The sequence below is a fragment of the Bufo bufo genome, chromosome 1 (assembly GCF_905171765.1).
Source record: "Bufo bufo chromosome 1, aBufBuf1.1, whole genome shotgun sequence".
Classification (NCBI taxonomy): Eukaryota; Metazoa; Chordata; class Amphibia; order Anura; family Bufonidae; genus Bufo; species Bufo bufo.
Genome location: NC_053389.1, coordinates 476,131,827 through 476,145,637, shown reverse-complemented (window position 1 = coordinate 476,145,637; position 13,811 = coordinate 476,131,827). Strand labels below are relative to the sequence as shown.

At 39.4% G+C, this 13,811-nt stretch overlaps 1 protein-coding gene across 2 annotated transcripts in view; it reads right to left on the bottom strand.

Annotated features, from left to right (window-relative positions):
- Positions 1 to 13,811, bottom strand: part of HELB (DNA helicase B) — a 63,266-nt gene that overhangs the window by 30,665 nt on the left and 18,790 nt on the right. For both annotated transcript variants that reach the window (XM_040409524.1, XM_040409532.1), the window contains 3 exons: positions 5,665 to 5,749; positions 4,212 to 4,271; positions 1,064 to 1,153 (listed from right to left, as the gene is read on the bottom strand). In XM_040409524.1, coding sequence (XP_040265458.1) covers positions 1,064 to 1,153; positions 4,212 to 4,271; positions 5,665 to 5,749 — 235 coding nt within the window. The remainder of the gene's footprint in view (positions 1 to 1,063; positions 1,154 to 4,211; positions 4,272 to 5,664; positions 5,750 to 13,811) is intronic.

Here is a 13,811-nt window from a genome sequence, read left to right as displayed (position 1 = left end):
TTGGTTTACTTGCTTCTCCTACTGCTTCTCACAAACTGAAGCTCTCTCTCCAGGCTGGAGGGGGTATAGCTGCCAGGGGAGGAGCTAACAGCTTTTACTAGTGCCAACGCCTCCTAGAGGACATAGCTATACCCACGGTCTCTGTGTCCCCCAATGAAGAGCGAGAAAGAGATTTTACTGGTAAGTTTTACAAAAATCTAGTTTTTAGTATGTACAAACTTTGAGATTGTTTTAGTATTTTAATCTGTTATGGAAAAAGGGCAGAGTCTAATTGATATATAAGGTAGCCCCGAACTTATCAAGTTGTTTGCCCCAGACGAAGCGTCAAGCGAAACCCGGGTCAAGCATGAACACAAGGCTTTGCAGTGTTGTTTTAAGGCTTTTTAAGCTTCTATGCTTGAGTATAATAAATTGTATTTATTTCACCTATTGTGACGGTACTTCACTATTGCGTACGTCCCCTTTGAAGGTTCCTAGCAGCCTACCAGGAGGGTAAGAGCTAATGTGAAGACTCATATGTCACCGCATTTGGGAAGTGCACAGGAATCCTGACTGTGAGAGATTGTCCCTTGATGCAAAGAGGTATCTCCCAAGAAAGAGAACCATCTCGCCAGCGCCACCTCCTGGCTCCCTACGAGTCAAAATCCGACCTTTCCAACAAACCTTTGGATTTGACAAGGGAATATAGCCAAGGCAGATATCTATCCCTAGACAGCTTTTTCCGGGTGCTTCAGTATGGAGAATCCTACTCCTTCGATAACGTGTGTTTTGGGTTATTGTCGTGTTGAAAAACCCATTTCCAGGGCATTTCATCTTCAGCACAGGGCAACATGATCTCCTCAAGCATTTTGATATATTCAAACTGATCCATGATCCCTCATATGCGATAAATAGGCGCAACACCATAGTATGAGAAACTTCTCCATATCATGATTTTGGCACCACCATGCTTTACTGTTTTCACAGTGTAACAGGACCTACAGCATAAAGCTAACAAAATAAAATACATTTTCAACTTTTGCAAAAATTATCTCTGGTCTTCAAGAAAGGAATAAGTACATACCTGGGTCTGGAGAGAAGATCCTTGACATAGGCATTTTTAGTGCAGCAAACCTTATCACCACATCTAAACTCAAACCTGGACTTCTGATTCCTAACAAACATATACAGCGTCACTTCTTACTGCCTATATTACACATTTACAGCATCAAGAAAGCAGTATATTGGTCATCTTGTAAAAAATAAATATATAAAAAATAAATAAATAAATAGGTTTTGTGAAATATGCCCTTGGATTAGAAAGGTGCATGCAGTTTTTCATGCAGTTTATAGCTAAAGCAAGAAATGGATATCAAATCACTCTCACTGTCTCTCCTAGTTCTGCCACGAACTCGGATTTTTACTTAGAAATTCTGCTTTAAATCATTTTAATATATATATATATATATATATATATATATATATATATATATATATATATATATATACACATACACACACACATACATATATATACACACACACACACACACACACACACACACACACAGTGGATATATAAAGTCTACACAGCCCTGTTAAAATGTCAGGTTTCTGTGATGTAAAAAAAATTAGACAAAGATAAATCATTTCAGAACTTTTTCCACCTTTAATGTGACCTATAAACTGTACCACTCAATTCAAATCATGTTAAATAGGAGTCAGCATACACCTGCCATCATTTAAAGGGCCTCTGATTAACCCCAAATAAAGTTCAGCTGCTCTAGTTGGTCTTTCCTGAAATTTTCTTAGTCGCATGGTCCACAGAGAGCTTCCAAAGCATCAGAGAGATCTCATTGTTAAAAGGTATCAGTCAGGATAGGGGTACAAAAGAATTTCCAAGGCATTAGATATACCATGGAACACAGTGAAGACAGTCATCATCAAGTGGAGAAAATATGGCACAAGTGACATTACCAAGAACTGGACGTCCAAAATTGATGAAAAGATGAGAAGAAAACTGGTCTGGAAGGCTACCAAGAGGCCTACAGTAACATTAAAGTTGCTGCAGGAATATCTGGCAAGTACTGGCTGTGTGGTACATGTGACAACAATCTCCCGTGTTCTTCATATGTCTGGACTATGGGGTAGAGTGGCAAGACGAAGGCCTTTTCTTACGAAAAAAAACATCCAAGCCAGGCTACATTTTGCAAAAACACATCTGAAGTCTCCCAAAAGCATGTGGGAAAAGGTGTTATGGTCTGATTAAACCAAGGTTGAACTTTTTGGCCATAATTCCAAAAGATATGTTTGGCCCAAAAACAACAGTGCACATCACCAAAAGAACACCATACCCACAGTGAAGCATGGTGGTGGCAGCATCATGCTTTGGGGCTGTTTTTCTTCAGCTGGAACTGGGGCCTTAGTTAAGCTAGAGGGAATTATGAACAGTTCCAAATACCAGTCAATATTGGCACAAAACCTTCAGGCTTCTGCTAGAAAGCTGAACATGAAGAGGAACGTCATCTTTCAGCATGACAACGACCCAAAGCATACATCCAAATCAACAAAAGAATGGCTTCACCAGAAGAAGATTCAAGTTTTGGAATGGCCCAGCCAGAGCCCAGACCTGAATCCGATTGAAAATCTGTGGGGTAATCTGAAGAGGGCTGTGCACAGGAGATGCCCTCGCAATCTGACAGATTTGGAGTGTTTTTGCAAAGAAGAGTGGGCAAATCTTGCCAAGTCAAAATGTGCCATGCTGATAGACTCATACCCAAAAAGACTGAGTGCTGTAATAAAATCAAAAGGTGCATCAACAAAGTATTAGCTTAAGGGTGTGCACACTTATGCAACCATATTATTTTATTTTTATATTTTTTCTTCCCTCTACCTAAAAGATTTCAGTTTGTTTTTCAATTGAGTTGTACAGTTTATAGGTCACATTAAAGGTGGAAAAAGTTCTGAAATGATTTATCTTTGTCTCATTTGTTTCACACACACACGCATATACACACACACACACACACACGCATATACACACACACACACACACACACACACACACACACACATACGAGCCAGCTTCTCATATGCTGCTCTCAAAGAGGGCATCTGAAATCACCCTATAGGGTACATAAGAACCATAAGGCCCAATATTTAATCCTTCTTGCAAAAAAGGTGAATAATGCTAAATATGTAGCATTTGTTTTGATGTAGGCACAATATAGACATATACCGTATTTTTTGCTTTAAAAGACACCCCCCCCCCCCCCCCCCCCCCAAAAGGTGGCGTCTTATAAAGGGAATACAAGTGAGCGCTTTAGGTGCCGGGAGTGAAGCGCTGCAAGCGCTTGTAATACTCACCCTCCCGGTCTTTATTTCTGGGGCCGGCGATGCACTGTCCTGACCCCGTACAGCGTGACCTGTACCATGACCTGATGCTGCACTTAGTCAGGTGACAGTGCAGCGCAGGCTGGAGAAGACATGGGAGCGTGACTGTTGCAGGAGATGGAGAGGAGCCGCGGCACAGGAGAGGTAAGAGATGTTTTTTTATTTTATTATGATGTGAGGTCTGATGGGGGTTCTGACAAGGAACTCTGATTGGGGGATCTGACAATGAGGGCTGATCTGAGGTCTGATGGAGGGGGGGGGGGGTCTGACAATGAGGGCTGATTAGAGGTCTGATAGGGGTCTGGTCTGAAATAAAGGGCTTATCTGAGGTCTGATGGGGGTCTCACATTGAGGGCTTATCTGATGTCTGAAATAAAGGGCTGATCTGAGGTTTGATGGGGGTCTCGCATTGAGGGCTGATATAAGGTCTGAAATAAAGGGCTGATATAAGGTCTGATGGGGTGGGGTCTGACAATGAGGGCTGATTTGAGGTCTGGTCTGAAATAAAGGGCTTACCTGAGGTCTGATGGGGTCTCACATTGAGTGCTGATATAAGGTCTGATGGGGTCTGATGTGATGTCCTGATATGGGGTCTGGATCAATGATCTGATATTTATGGGGGTCTGATCTGAGGATCTGATATGAGGTCTGATGAAAAATTATTTTTTTCTTATTTTCCTCTTCTAAAACCTGGGGTGCGTCTTCTAAAGCAAAAAATAAGGTATAGATGCATTATGTGGATAAACAACTTGTAGAAAACTTTACATTACAGCTGTAAATTATGACCCTAGCAATGCCAGATTCAGAAACTTGGTAAAGAGATGAGATGTCTCACTTACTTGATTGTATGCTCTGAGTAATGTCTGCAGCAAAGATCATTGATCAACAGGCAATCATTCCTAAATGAAAAGAAAGAAAATTCGGAGACTTTCCCCTTCTGAACATAAAAAATGTATGCTAAATATAACATATAGGGGCACATTTATTAAGACCGGTGTTTTAGACGCTACTCTTAAAAAGCCCTACACCACCGGAGTTATGAAGAGCCGCAGGCCTCTATATAACTTTGGCGGACCCACCTCTGCTTCTAAATGTAAGCCAGATTCCTAGCTGACTATTTTTTACGCCTAAGGCCTCATGCACACAACCGTTGTGTGTTTTGCGGTCCGCAAATTGCGGATCCGCAAAACACGGATAGCTTCTGTGTGCGTTCCGCAATTTGCGGAACGACACGGACAGCCATTAATATAACTGTCTATTCTTGTCCGCAAAACGCGGACCACGGAATGGAGCAACGGATGCGGACGAGTGCTAGAACGAGGACAGAGAAGTGCTGCACTCGGAATCCACCGATCAAAACCTTTGACATATCAAAAGTTATGTGACAGCTCAGTGACCCTTGAAAGTATAAGCAACGAAAGACTACCTTTTGTTTCGTAATCTAATTTTCCTCACAAACTTACTGGGATACTTTTTAAATGAATGGCCTCCCACACACTAACTAAGGGCAAGATTTCCAGTCATTACATATTGTATGTGCATATGAATAGATTACAAACTGACCAATGCAGGCATGAAGACATGGTCTACCTGTACCCAGATCTCACACCAGTACAAATTCTGCAAGCTTTGAACAAAAGCGACCAAATAAATCCTCTCAATATCCTATTGGGAAATGCCCCTGAAAATAATACATTGAGGACATATCACGCCACAATTGCTTTCCTGATGGGCAACAAACCATAACTGTTCAAGATGTGGAGAGAAGTACTGCCTGGTTCATCAGAAAGGTGATACCATTACACAGTTGTTGTCCACTTATTATGAGATGAACTTTATAGGGCCAACTCAAACAATAAAAGCTGAGGGTTAAGCTCAGAAACAGTTTTCGTGGAGGAGTAGAGGACATGTTATACAATACCTATTATACAATACAATACGTAAAACCTTGAAGTCAAACCTTATAGCAGAAGAAAGCACTGGCTTCAACTCTTAGCAGCTATGAACAGGAAGACTTCACTAGACTCAGGCTATCCCCAAAGCTGGACAAAGCAAGACTACAAGAAAAATGGTCTTGAATAAATCAGAATTTCTGAGATGCGTGCAGTACACCACCCATTGAAGTATATGGAGATATACTCATGTCTGGTCAGTGTAGCATTGACATTGAAAGAGGCTTACTAGAAAGCATTAATCAGAATCGTCACACAGGGTTTCCATCCTTTGCATATATGTTGGGCACACATAATAGATATAAATCACATAGGACATCTTCTTTAGGCCTCTTGTTACCTCCTGAATGCTATAAACTGTGAATGTTTATCATCCTCTAAACCTGGACCATTCTTCAGTAATGTTATTATAGCAGTGCTCAAATCTGCATAAAAAAGAAAGAAAAAAAAAAAGAAAGAAAGAAAGAACAGGATTTAGAAACGGACAACCGTGCTACCCTGATATTTAGATAATCTTTTGCAGGGTGGTCAGCAGACGGTAACACTACAAGCTCCAATTACTGGCATCGAAGAACCCTCATGACTAACCGAATCAGTGTATGGAGAGCACTCCAAGTACAGTCTATATAAAATCTGCCTCCTAGAAAGGACCAGGCTACTTTCACACTCGTCATGGACGGATCCGTTCAGATAGTACAACCATCTGCATCGGGTTAGAACGGATCCGTTTGTATTATCTTTAACTACCTCCCGTCCGCACGTTGACTATAAACGTCCGGGAGGTGGTTCTCTATCTCTGAATGGATGTTTCTGAACGTCCATTCAGACATCGCAGCTGCACGCTAATCGTGCAGCTGCAGATCGAGTTGCCCGCTGTCAGTGACAGCAGGGCAACCCAGAGAGAAGGCAGGGACAGTGCCCAGGTGTTCCTGCCTTCTGGATCGCTGTATACACAGCGCTCACCGAGCGCTGTGTATGCAGAGCAGGAAGCGCTATGCGCTTCCAGTTCGGGCCCAGCGGACATGTGAGTGCAGGAGCTGTCGGGTCTTTGACAGACATCGATCAGCCCTGCACTGAGGCTGTACAGCGCAGTATACCGCTGTACAGCCTCTCTGGGGGGTGTATTTCCACTGTAACTGGGGCTACCATGTCAGCCCCAGTTACAGGAGAAATCAAAAGTGAAAAAAAACTAAGTGACATTAAATGTCCCCCAGAGGTCTTGTATGACCTTATGGGGGACGCAAAGTGTAAAAAAAAATAAAAAAAAATAAAGTGTTAAAATAAAAAATAAAAAAAATGGTTTCACATGTAAAAAACTAAAAAATTCCCCAAGTAAAGAATAAAAAAAATAAAAATAATGTTAAAATTAGAAAGAAAAAAAAACATTTACACAGACATATTTGGTATTGCAGCGTCCGTGACGGTCGGCTCTATAAATATATCACATGATCCACCCAGTCCGATAAACACCATAAAAAATAAAAAACTGTCAAAAAGGCGTATGTCCCACAAAATGGTACCAATAAAACAGTCACCTCATTCCGACAAAGATGAGCCCCTACATAAGAAAATCGCAAAAAAAAAATATATATATATATATATATATAGCTCTCAGAACATGGACACATTATAACATAATTTCTTTGTTTTAAAGATGCTATTATTGTGCTAAAGTGAAATAAATAAAAAAAAGGTATACGTATTAGGTATTGCCGCGTCCGTAACAACCAGCTCTATAAAAATATCACATGACCTAACCCCTCGGGTGAACACAAAAAAAAAAAAAAAAAAAAAAAAGAAAGCCATTTTTGTCACCTTACATCAAAAAAAGTGCAACACCAAGTGATCAAAAAGGCGTATGTCCCACAAAATGGTACCAATAAAACAGTCACCTCATTCCACAAAAAATGAGCCCCTACATAAGAAAATCATTTAAAAAAAAATATATATATATATATATATATATATATATATATATATATATATAGCAAAAAGAAATTCCGCAGCACTTCCAAAGCGTAAAATGAAAAAATAGTACTTTATTTACCAGACAGCAACGTTTCGATCCTTCTCTCTGGGATCTTTCTCAAGCAGTGAACATATACTAGCAAAGCATGCTTTTTATACAGTTTAGTGTCATTAATCAATAAACATTTCTCAATTGATGTGTATTAATACAATAATGAAAAAGTGATGCAAAAACATAATACAAACATGTGAATACATAGATTGTGTCAATCATAGGTTCCATATACATAGAATATACAATTACTGTCAAAATTAACATGTTATAGTGCAATACAAATAAAAAACGACATGATTCATGATTATATCCATCTGATCATTATTAGCCATAGTGAATGGTGCAGGTGTACCTGTTAAAAGCATTCACAATCCAAGAAGGTCCTTCGGTGGAGATGGGACATAGACCACATGGAGTTCGGCGTATCAATAATGCAACTGCGCATGTCAAAGGACCTTAGACATCCAGCTCATCATGTGATCTATGTTTTGGTCACATGATCGCCGAAATCATAATATTAAAGTTCACGCCCTCTCTTAGGACAGCGTCATGCGTTCCAGGGTGGAGCGCACAGTATCATAATATTGAAGTTCACGCCCTCTCTTAGGACAGCGTCATGCGTTCCAAGGTGGAACGCACAGTATCCACTTGTATAGAGGAATCGAAGCGCCACACTTAACAAGTGACGCGCACGGATCCCCATGGAGACCAGCAGATGCCGTTTGGTATCGAACCCTCACGGCACATACTCAGCGGCACGGACACAGCCACAGTATATAACGGACAAAGCATATGGGAGCACATCAGGATGCGAAAAACAGTTCAGGGAGAATTAAGATTTACCCTAATATTTTAACAGTATCTGCACATCAATAGTAGTAAAAGCGTATAATAATGTCTTAAGAAATCAATGTATCATATATGGCCAACTGGCCAACTGGCCGAGTGTATAGTATAGGCCCCTAGTCTTACGAGGAGTCATAACTGTGAATCCTGTGTGTATGACACAAGTCCACAGTATTGAGTTGCCACAATTGTCAGTGAACACCCATTCCTGGGGGTCAACATGGCAAATTGATAGCTACATCCTCTAGATTACGGGGAATAAAATTCAATCCTAACAAACCAAAGACTCCCAGTTTTCAACACATCCAAATATGTACCACCCAACCTGCTGAGTCCGTTAGTCCATGACGGTCACCAAGCCGAAAGCACAGACCGCAAATGGCGCGACCACCACGGCAAGCAACTGATTACCCAACAAGTGATATAATGTATAAATTTATTTTTTATTTTTTAATTTTTTAAAAAATAATAAAAAAATTGCAAAGCATAAAGTTGTAATCATAGACAATCGTTATTGTGGTATTCCATGTTCAATCAATGGTCTGCTCGTCCAATTTGATTATATTTTTTCATATCCACCTTTCATATTACGGACCAAACTTGGATTGTAAACTGCAGAGACAAAAATATATACAATATGATTACAAAATATATCACCCACAGTATTTAAACAGGGGGTACTAGTATATATAACCCCCCAGGAACAAAAGGTCAACAACATCCACAATGCCATCAGGATAAGATCCACGGTCTAAAGTCTACATTCAGGCCTGCCGGTCTTAACGTATTGAGTCTAGAGATCCAAAGAATCTCACGTTGTTTCAGAAGGAGTTGTCGATTGCCACCTCCTCTAGGGGTAGGTATATGATCTATCAACATACATTTCAAGTCTCGTTCATGGTGATCAGAATCCACAAAATGTTTGGAGACAGGAAGATCCATTCGTTTTTTGCGGATCGTATATCTATGTTGGTTGATTCTGGATTTAAAATCCAATGATGTTTCACCAATGTATAGCAGTTGGCATGGACACCATAATACATATATCACATATACCGAGTCACACGTTAAATAATGTCTAATTGTGTACTTTTTTTGTGTCATAGGATGTATAAATACACTTCCCTTATGCATATAGCGACAGTTCACACAATTCAAGCAAGGAAAGCTGCCCAATTTAGGACAGCGTAAATATGTTTGTCCAATTGATCGTTGTGGACCAATGTCTGTGTGCACTAATTTATCCTTCAAATTTTTTGGTCGCTTATATGACATAAGGGGAGGGTGTTTAAATTCCTCAATGTCGCCGAATCCACTTCTCAAGATCGGCCAATGTCGTACAATTATCTGTTGGACCTGTTTACTGTTTTCAGTATATGTGCTGACTAATGGAATTCTATTTTTCTTCTTCATGATTATTTTCCTTTTTTCCAATAACTGATTGCGAGGTCTATGTTGTATGCTCTCAAGATGTTCATTTAACAATGATGATGGAAAACCTCTATCTTTAAAATTCTGTGTCATGCACTTAAGTGTACCCCCAAGTTCATTCTCATCACTCACTATGCGTTACGTGCGAAACGCATAGTGAGTGATGAGAATGAACTTGGGGGTACACTTAAGTGCATGACACAGAATTTTAAAGATAGAGGTTTTCCATCATCATTGTTAAATGAACATCTTGAGAGCATACAACATAGACCTCGCAATCAGTTATTGGAAAAAAGGAAAATAATCATGAAGAAGAAAAATAGAATTCCATTAGTCAGCACATATACTGAAAACAGTAAACAGGTCCAACAGATAATTGTACGACATTGGCCGATCTTGAGAAGTGGATTCGGCGACATTGAGGAATTTAAACACCCTCCCCTTATGTCATATAAGCGACCAAAAAATTTGAAGGATAAATTAGTGCACACAGACATTGGTCCACAACGATCAATTGGACAAACATATTTACGCTGTCCTAAATTGGGCAGCTTTCCTTGCTTGAATTGTGTGAACTGTCGCTATATGCATAAGGGAAGTGTATTTATACATCCTATGACACAAAAAAAGTACACAATTAGACATTATTTAACGTGTGACTCTGTATATGTGATATATGTATTATGGTGTCCATGCCAACTGCTATACATTGGTGAAACATCATTGGATTTTAAATCCAGAATCAACCAACATAGATATACGATCCGCAAAAAACGAATGGATCTTCCTGTCTCCAAACATTTTGTGGATTCTGATCACCATGAACGAGACTTGAAATGTATGTTGATAGATCATATACCTACCCCTAGAGGAGGTGGCAATCGACAACTCCTTCTGAAACAACGTGAGATTCTTTGGATCTCTAGACTCAATACGTTAAGACCGGCAGGCCTGAATGTAGACTTTAGACCGTGGATCTTATCCTGATGGCATTGTGGATGTTGTTGACCTTTTGTTCCTGGGGGGTTATATATACTAGTACCCCCTGTTTAAATACTGTGGGTGATATATTTTGTAATCATATTGTATATATTTTTGTCTCTGCAGTTTACAATCCAAGTTTGGTCCGTAATATGAAAGGTGGATATGAAAAAATATAATCAAATTGGACGAGCAGACCATTGATTGAACATGGAATACCACAATAACGATTGTCTATGATTACAACTTTATGCTTTGAAATTTTTTTATTATTTTTTAAAAAATTAAAAAATAAAAAATAAATTTATACATTATATCACTTGTTGGGTAATCAGTTGCTTGCCGTGGTGGTCGCGCCATTTGCGGTCTGTGCTTTCGGCTTGGTGACCGTCATGGACTAACGGACTCAGCAGGTTGGGTGGTACATATTTGGATGTGTTGAAAACTGGGAGTCTTTGGTTTGTTAGGATTGAATTTTATTCCCCGTAATCTAGAGGATGTAGCTATCAATTTGCCATGTTGACCCCCAGGAATGGGTGTTCACTGACAATTGTGGCAACTCAATACTGTGGACTTGTGTCATACACACAGGATTCACAGTTATGACTCCTCGTAAGACTAGGGGCCTATACTATACACTCGGCCAGTTGGCCAGTTGGCCATATATGATACATTGATTTCTTAAGACATTATTATACGCTTTTACTACTATTGATGTGCAGATACTGTTAAAATATTAGGGTAAATCTTAATTCTCCCTGAACTGTTTTTCGCATCCTGATGTGCTCCCATATGCTTTGTCCGTTATATACTGTGGCTGTGTCCGTGCCGCTGAGTATGTGCCGTGAGGGTTCGATACCAAACGGCATCTGCTGGTCTCCATGGGGATCCGTGCGCGTCACTTGTTAAGTGTGGCGCTTCGATTCCTCTATACAAGTGGATACTGTGCGTTCCACCTTGGAACGCATGACGCTGTCCTAAGAGAGGGCGTGAACTTCAATATTATGATACTGTGCGCTCCACCCTGGAACGCATGACGCTGTCCTAAGAGAGGGCGTGAACTTTAATATTATGATTTCGGCGATCATGTGACCAAAACATAGATCACATGATGAGCTGGATGTCTAAGGTCCTTTGACATGCGCAGTTGCATTATTGATACGCCGAACTCCATGTGGTCTATGTCCCATCTCCACCGAAGGACCTTCTTGGATTGTGAATGCTTTTAACAGGTACACCTGCACCATTCACTATGGCTAATAATGATCAGATGGATATAATCATGAATCATGTCGTTTTTTATTTGTATTGCACTATAACATGTTAATTTTGACAGTAATTGTATATTCTATGTATATGGAACCTATGATTGACACAATCTATGTATTCACATGTTTGTATTATGTTTTTGCATCACTTTTTCATTATTGTATTAATACACATCAATTGAGAAATGTTTATTGATTAATGACACTAAACTGTATAAAAAGCATGCTTTGCTAGTATATGTTCACTGCTTGAGAAAGATCCCAGAGAGAAGGATCGAAACGTTGCTGTCTGGTAAATAAAGTACTATTTTTTCATTTTACGCTTTGGAAGTGCTGCGGAATTTCTTTTTGTTATATGCCTTGGAGGGGGACCGCCTCCATAGCCGCTTGCACTCCGCTGACATTGTTTGTCGCAGTGCGGCTCCTGTTGCCTTTTCTTTATATATATATATATATATATATATATATATATATATATATATATATATATATATATATATATATATAGCTCTCAGAATATGGACACATTAAAACATAATTTTTTTGTTTCAAAAATGCTATTATTGTGTAAAACTTAAATAAATAAGAAAAAGTATACATATTAGGTATTGCCACGTCCGTAACGATCTGTGCTATCAAAATGTCACATGACCTAACCCCTCAGGTGAACGCTGTAAAAATAAATAAATAAATAAAAACTGTGCTAAAACAACCAATTTTTTGGTCACCTTGCCCCATAAAGTGTTATAATGAATAATCAAAAAAAATCATATGTACCCAAAAATAGTACCAATAAAACTGGCACCTTATCCCTTAGTTTCCAACATGGGGTCACTTTTTGGGAGTTTCTACTGTAAGGGTGCATCAGGGGGGCTTCAAATGGGACATGGCATCTAAAAACCAGTTCAGCAAAATCTGCCTTTCAAAAACCAAGTGGCGTTCCTTTCCTTCTGCGCCCTGCTGTGCCCATACAGCAGTTTATGACCTGTCAAAATACTGAATATCGACCGATAATCGGTCGATCCCTACTTTTAACGTCCTAAAAAAATAAAATGACATTTCCAATATGATGCCAACATAAAGTAGACATATGGGGAATGTTAAGTAATAAATATTTTATGAGGCATCACTTTCTGTTTTCAAAGCAGAGAAATTGAAATTTTGAAAATTGCTAATTTTTCATAAATAAAGGTGAAATATATTGACTCAAATTTAGGACTATCATGAAGTACAAAGTGTCACGAGAAAACAATCTCTAAATGGCTTGGATAAGTAAAAGTTATTACCACATGAAGTGAGATATGTCAGATTTGCAACATTAGGCCTGGTCAGGAAGGGGGCAAATGGCCCGGATGTGAAGTGGTTAACATAGCCAAGACGGATCTGTCTTGAACACCATTGAAAGTCAATGGAGGACGGATCAGTTTTCTATTGTGCCAGTGAAAACGGATCAGTCCCAATTGACTTACATTGTGTGCCAGGACGGATCCGTTTGGCAGCGTTTTGGTGTCCGTCTCCAAAGCGGAATGGAGACTGATCGGAGACAAACTGATGCATTCTGAGCGGATCCTTTTCCATTCAGAATGCATTAGGGCAAAACTGATCCGTTTTGGACCGCTTGTGAGAGCCCTGAACGGATCTCAGAAACGGAAAGCCAAAACGCCAGTGTGAAAGTAGCCTAATCACTTCCATGTCATCAGATAACTGTACTTCCATATCATCAGAAATTAAATTTTGTTTCAGTAATTCTATTCAAAAAATAAAACTCATATTATATAGATTCATTACACACAGAGTGATTTATTTCAAGAATTTATTTCTTATAATGTTGACAATTATGGTGTGCAGCTAACGAAATCCCAAAAGTCAGTATCTCAGAAGCTTAGAATATTGTGAAAAATTATATTATAGACTTACGGTGTCACAATCTAATCAGCT